The following is a 6616-nucleotide window of genomic DNA, read 5'->3' as shown; positions in this document are numbered from 1 at the left end:
GTGTACTTGGCTCCTGCATGCTGTTGTCCATCTGGAAGGCTAGGACTGGGTGAATATTTCTTACTCATAAGTTGCCCAAACCTCTCCAATTCTATTCTCATTACTGCTACTGCAATTGATTCCCAATCAATTTGGGAGAGAGGGGCTGAAGAGTCTCCTATAGTGGCTACATTTGCATTTCCCTTCTTGTTTCTTATCCAAGCAAGCATAAGATTTGGATGAAGCTTCCAACAAGTGTCCCTGGCATGCTCAGGCTTCTTGCAATAATCACACACCAAGTTCTTCTTATCCTCTCTTCTAGTCTCACTACTCCCCCTATCTCCATTTAGATTAGGTTTTGTTGTACCAACCATAGCCGACTGGTCAATCCCAAGCTATCTCAGCATTACATTCCTCCTACTCTCCTCTCTAGAGACAAAAGCATAGACTTGAGAGAGTGTCACACCCTCCCTAGAGAGAATATGTTGCCTAGCAATGTCAAATTCAGGGTTCAGCCCTGCCAAGAACTCAATAACCCTATTCCTCTCTATCAGGTTGTGATAAGTTGCTGCATCATTTACACTTTCCCATACCATAGTTTCTAAGTGATCTATTTCCTATCATAGGGCTTTCAGTATGTAGAAATACACAACAAGAGGTTTTTCTTTTTGTTTCATACTTATAACCTGATTTCTTAACTGATAAGCTCTGGCTTCATTTTGCTTCTGAGAGTAGGCTTCAATCACTCCATCCCAAATCTCCTTAGCAGTATTAGCCCATAGAAAACTTTTTGCAATATGAGATAACATAGAATTACACAGCCAAGACATTACCATGTAATTCTCTAACACCCATCGGGAAGAATCTGTATCAGGTTTCTTCTCCTCCCCACTGAGATACCCTAATTTTCCACGGGCACCATAGCCATCTTAGCTGATTGTGCCCACTCCAAATAATTTGTGGCATTAAGTTTTACTATAGCAATGATCTCAGACCCAAAAAATATCACTACTACCTCCAACACCCAGTCCCACAGTACCGGTAGATTTCGTCTTGGTATTCCAACTCTCCATTTTACTTCAAACAGTTCAACAGTAAGAAAAAATAGACTGGAGACCTTCAAAATATAATTTAATACCACATACACTGAAGCCAACCCTTCCGGAAGAAGAAAACCCTAGCTAAAGGGAAATCTCTCTCCTCCCCATGCCTCCCAACAAAGAGAAAAGTGAACCGATCACTCCAGAAGGGCTAGAAATTTTCAGAAACCAAACCGCCCTCTTTAGAAAATCAAAAGAAAACTAACAATACTTGGGTGCCCAAGATCAAATAAAAAACAAAGAGTCCAACTTTTTTGGGACTCTTCCCCATACTCTAGTTCTTCCTGATTTTGATGCTGAACAGTAGATCACCTACCTGATGTCTAGATCCCACCAAAAACTCCAAGAATTGGGCAATCTATAGCAGATCGATCAGCCCTTTACTTCTTCATGCAATTGGCTAATCTAGGGCTGTATGAGAATGCTTCAAGAAACCCTAGTCGATGCTCTGATACCAAGTAGAAATCTGTTGAATTAAAAAAATATGAAAGAAAGTAGTTTTTTGAAGAGAGAAGGAAGAGAGAAGGAGAAGACGAGAAGAAGAGAAGTTGAGAGAAAGGAGAGCAATAATGCTAGCTGCCCCCTTCACTTATTATTTATACTAAAATAATAGAACAGTACAAAGACAACTATGCCTTGTAGAGCGGCACAACATAAAACAATATATATAACACTCAAAAAACATAATAAAATTTGGACTCACATAACTATTGTGGTCCCCACCTCCTATCTAATAACTAAAATAAACATCTACTCAGAAAAACATCATAAAACTAATTAATTTTCAACAAAGAGAAATTTTGAAATTTTGCCCAACCTTCCTGTAGGGTTCGGCCATCTATATGATGGATTTCTCATCCCTTCAAGCCACAACTTTTGGGTTGATATAATTAGCATAAAGGTGAACTTCTCAATGTTCAAGTATCTGGTCGCGGTTGCATGTATGACCTTTCTCATATAGTAAACAAGTTGTTGCACTTTGTCTACATTCTAGATCAGTATCAAGCTGGCTACCTTATCACTCGTGGAGAGTTACAACAAGAGCTTGTCCCTAGGTTTGGGCCTTGTTAATAATGGCAGTTCCAGGTTGACTGCCAAGGACTTCTTGCTCTTTTCTTTAAGGGCTGCATCATAAAACTTTCTAGACTCTAGTTGGTCCCCCTGAACTACTCCGACCCTATACTCAGTCAGGAACTTCAATGCGAGGTGGTATGTGGATACCATCACTCAGAGGGCATGCAAGATTGGTTGGCTAAGAATAGCATTATATGGTGATGCAGTTTAACCAACTAAGAAATCCTGATAAAAGATTACCCTATTCGGTACAATCCTTAATATTATTGATAGGTTTATTTTTTCCAGTGGATGTACAACATCTCCATAGGAATTGACTAGAGCGAGTTTGGTGGGGACGAGGTATTTTTTATTGAGGTTCATCTTTTCAAAAGCTTCCATGAATAGAATGTCTATCAAGTTGCCACTGTCTACAAGGATACACTTTACTTCATAGTTATGGATGATCACTTGTTTTGAGGGCATCATTGTGCAGGTAATGAACCCCACACACATCACCTTTAGTAAAGGAGATGGCTTCCTTAGTCCTAGGCCTCTTTGGCGGGTTGTCCTCTTCAATTTTGATCTCTCGGACAATGGCTCTTCTAGCCAACGAGATACATCTGGCCACTGTAGACCCACGGTGATCATGTTGATTACTTCGGCAAGTGGGTGATCAAGATCATGGGCTTGATTCCTTGGTGGGTTCCATGGTGGATTTCTCGGTTGCTTAGAAGCTTGGTCCTCCCTCTTGATGAATTGCCTCAAGTATCCTCGTCAGATCAAATCCTTGATCGTATCTTTAAGGTTCTAACAGTTCTTTGTATCATCTCCTCTCTCCTTGTGGAAGTGATAGTAGTGATCCTAGTTCCAATTGGCTTGGTTTCCCTTCAGGTGAGGCAGCCATTTCAGGTAGTCGATTGACTTGATCTCCATTAGGATCTCCCCTTCCATGCATTCAGAAGTGTGTAGTTGAGGAGAATAAAATTTATCATAATTTTATCCCCAAATGTTCAGTCTTTTATACTGAATTAGTACTTATTTAGACTCATATTTCTTGTATTTCGGTTCAGGGCATGAAAGAAGGCATCAGGAGAAAAGCAAGGCAAATCGGATGATTTTTCACAACTTCAGCACTGTTCAGTAATCTAGGCCAAACTCTCGTATCCAAGATCTGATTGGGCTGATTCAAGATTCACTGGAAAGATAAGAGAGGAATCTACAACTTTCATGTTTTGGGCTTTTGCAAATTCAGCCTGCACCGAATTAAAATTTGGGTCCGAAGTTAGGGAAAATTCTTAGGAAGGCCCAATTCGCAGCTGAAGCCCAACTTGCAGAAAAGTCCCCTTTAAGCTATATAAAGGGATGGGGGTGGACTACAGAGGTATCAAGGGGCAGAGGACCAACCAATCTATCAAGCAAGAAGACTGCAAGAAGGAGGTGGCGGCAAGGAGAAGGGGAAATCTCAGCTCCAAGGGTGACACCATGAGTTCTTTCATTCATTTTGTTTGCTTTATTTCCTCTAGTATGAACTGATTTATTTGTACCTAGGGCTGTGGAAAGCCTAATCATAACAATGAATACATTTTTATTCTGATTTTTCCAAGATCATGATTTCCATATAGTCTATGAGTTATCTTGCTTAATGCTATTAGGAGTGACCATCTCTTAATTGATTAGGTTTATGTGAATGAATTGAGAGAGGAATTCATATAGCAGACCAAATAATTCATGGTGTGAATTGAATGGTATATAGGGGTATATACACATGACTCATCTGAATGTAATGGTTTTTCCTTAAACTTAATGCATTTCTATCTTGAGAGCTCTATTCGAGAGATCGATGGGTTACCTGACAGAAGTAGCTTTGATATATCTTGAGAAAGAATATTGAATAAAATTGGAAAAACTTCAGCTTGTGGGAATGATAAATTATCTTGGATAATCTCATCTATTACTATTAATTGGAATGGTTAGGTGGACCAAAGGTCCTAATGAATTCAATCAATCATTGCAAAATTCAGTATTGGTACTCTTATTTTCTTTTTCTGTCTTTTAGTAGCCTTTGCTCTTAAATCTGAAATTCGATTGTCCAAATAATTAGGGAAGGTTGTAGTTCTAATACTTATTTTGTTAAATCCTCGTGGGAACGATATTTTTATACTACTTGATAACTAGTGCACTTGCTAGGGTTATTATCATAGCTATCATGTTTTTGGCGCCGTTGCTAGGGATTTAATCCTAAAATAATATTAGAGCTTGTTAACCTTGGTTAATTTGGACTTTTTATTTCTGTTTCAATTTTTTTGTTTTTTATTTTATTTGTTCGAATTCTAGTTGTGTTTAGATTCACTAGTGCATGACACGCACTAGACAAGAAGGACTAGTACGATTCTTTCCTAAAATAGAGAGGACCCTTTGCTTGTTGGAAAGAGCCAACAGAGGCAAAACAAGAGAGGAGGTTGAAATTGGCGAACCAACAATAGAAGTTGAGGAAGAGATGGCAGAAGCAAATCACACCCTTTTGGACTACGACCGTCCAACCATTCATGGGGCTACTTCTAGAATCTGCAAGCCCACAATTCAAGCCAACAATTTCGAAATCAAGCCTGCCATCATTCAAATGATTCAGACAAGTATTCAATTTAGTGGGTTTCCAAGTGATGACCCTAGTGCACATATTGTTAATCTCCTGGAAAAATATGATACATTTAAACATAATGGAGATAGTGATGATGCTATTAGACTTAGACTATTTCCATTTTCTTTGCGTGATAGAGCTAAAGATTGGCTTAACTCATTCCCTGCAGGAAGTGTCACCACTTGGAATGACCTAACCCAAAAACTCTTAGCTAAGTATTTTCCACCCTCTAAAACAGAAAAACTAATTAATGATATCACTACTTTTGCTTAATTAGAGAGGGAATCTCTATATGAAGCATGGGAATGATTCAAGGAGATGCTTAAGAAGTGTCCTCACCATGGAATATCAACTTGGCATCAAATTTAAACATTTTATAATGGTATTAGCCCCACTAATCATTCTATTATTGATGCAACTGTAGGTGGCACAATCATGAGAAAAGCACCAGAGGAAGCTTATGATCTAGTGGAAGAGATGGTGTCAAAGCTACCAGTGGAGTAATGACCGAACTGATCGAAGGAGAGTACACCACATTGATTCCCTTGCAGCCATATCTGCTCAACTTGCTAGTCTGAATAAAAAATTTGATACTTTTAATCTGGCAGCAATGAATACATCATCTAGCATCCCATGTGATTTTTGTGGTCAAATAGGACATACTAATTCTGACTGTCCATTAGGTAATCCTTTTGCTTCACATGAGCATGCTAATTTTACTAGCAGGTCAAATTTCAACCCCTACTCAAAACATACAACCTAGGGTGGAGGAATCATCCAAATTTATCATGGAACAACAACCAACAAAAAACACCCATGGGATTCCAACAACAACCGCCCCCACAATAAAAGAAGAGTAATTTGGAAGAAATAATTTCTAAGTTCATCAATGCTACTGAAGCAAAGCTCCACGAACATGATAAGAGATTCTTAAGCCAAGAAGCATCAATCAAGAACTTAGAAGTCCAAATGGTAAAGATTGTGAATCTATTGTCAGAAAGAAAGAAGGGATGGCTGCCCAGCAATACAGAGAAGAATCCAAGAGAGCAAGAAAATGTCATAGCTTTGAGAAGTGGGAAGACAATTGGCGAGACCTAGAATGATGACAAGGAAGCTGAAGTAGCCGATTCACAAAAGGAGATAGAAAGGAGTACACCTAAACTGAATTTAGATGCTATTAAACTTCCTCTCCCCTTTCACAGAAGAGTCCTAAAAGCTAATTTGGATAAACAATTTGAAAAATTTTTAGAAGTATTTAAAAAGATTCATATAAATCTCCCTCTTCTTGATGTAGATGCCGAAATATGCCAAATTCTTGAAAAAGATGATGTCGAATAAAAGAAAGTGGGAGGTCTGTGAGATGGTGAAGCTAAACGAATAGTGCTAAGCCATTCTTCAAAATAAACTGCCCCCAAAGCTTAAGGATCCAGGAAGTTTTTCTATACCTAGCACCATAGGGAATGCTGAATTTGAGAAAGCTTTATGTGATTTAGGTGCTAGTATAAATTTAATGTCATTCTATTTTTGAAAAACTTGGATTGCATGAACTGTCACCTACTACTATTATCCTACAATTAGCTGATAGAAGCATTAAATATCCTAGGGGAATAGTAGAAGATATTTTAGTCAAAGTGGGCAATTTTATTATTCCTGCTGATTTCATTGTGTTGGATATGGAGGAAGATAGGACAATGCCTCTGATTTTAGGGAAACCTTTCCTTGCTACTAGTAATGCTTTAATTGATGTGCAAAAAGGTCTACATACCCTTAGAATCAATGGTGAAGAAGTGGTGTTTAATGTATTTAAAACCATGAAATATCCCAACACAATTGAAGTTGAAAT

General features: G+C 38.4%; 1 protein-coding gene and 1 non-coding gene across 2 annotated transcripts; one reads left to right on the top strand and one right to left on the bottom strand.

Annotated features, from left to right (window-relative positions):
• Positions 1-4632: 4632 nt before the first annotated feature.
• Positions 4633-5277, top strand: LOC148865231 (uncharacterized). The gene is made up of 2 exons (XM_088976364.1): positions 4633-4945; positions 5198-5277. Exons 1-2 carry the CDS (start codon positions 4633-4635, stop codon positions 5275-5277), a joined length of 393 nt encoding a protein of 130 aa, XP_088832490.1.
• On the bottom strand, positions 5014-5120 carry LOC148865232 (small nucleolar RNA R71). Its single transcript, XR_016112066.1, has one exon. It is a non-coding gene; the product is annotated as a small nucleolar RNA R71 (small nucleolar RNA).
• Positions 5278-6616: the final 1339 nt, after the last annotated feature.

Source organism: Nelumbo lutea, chromosome 3, assembly GCF_056320005.1.
Source record: "Nelumbo lutea isolate HS-2025 chromosome 3, American lotus-T2T, whole genome shotgun sequence".
In the NCBI taxonomy this organism is placed as follows: domain Eukaryota; kingdom Viridiplantae; phylum Streptophyta; class Magnoliopsida; order Proteales; family Nelumbonaceae; genus Nelumbo; species Nelumbo lutea.
Note: the sequence above shows the minus strand (reverse complement) of the source record. Positions and strands in the feature narration are given on the sequence as shown.

Coding starts and splice junctions, on each gene's coding strand:
- LOC148865231 (XM_088976364.1), top strand. CDS start 4,633: ATGGCAGAAGCAAATCACACCCTTTTGGACTACGACCGTCCAACCATT. Junction 4,946..5,197: donor TAACTCATTCCCTGCAGGAA/GTGTCACCACTT, acceptor ATGCAACTGTAG/GTGGCACAATCATGAGAAAA.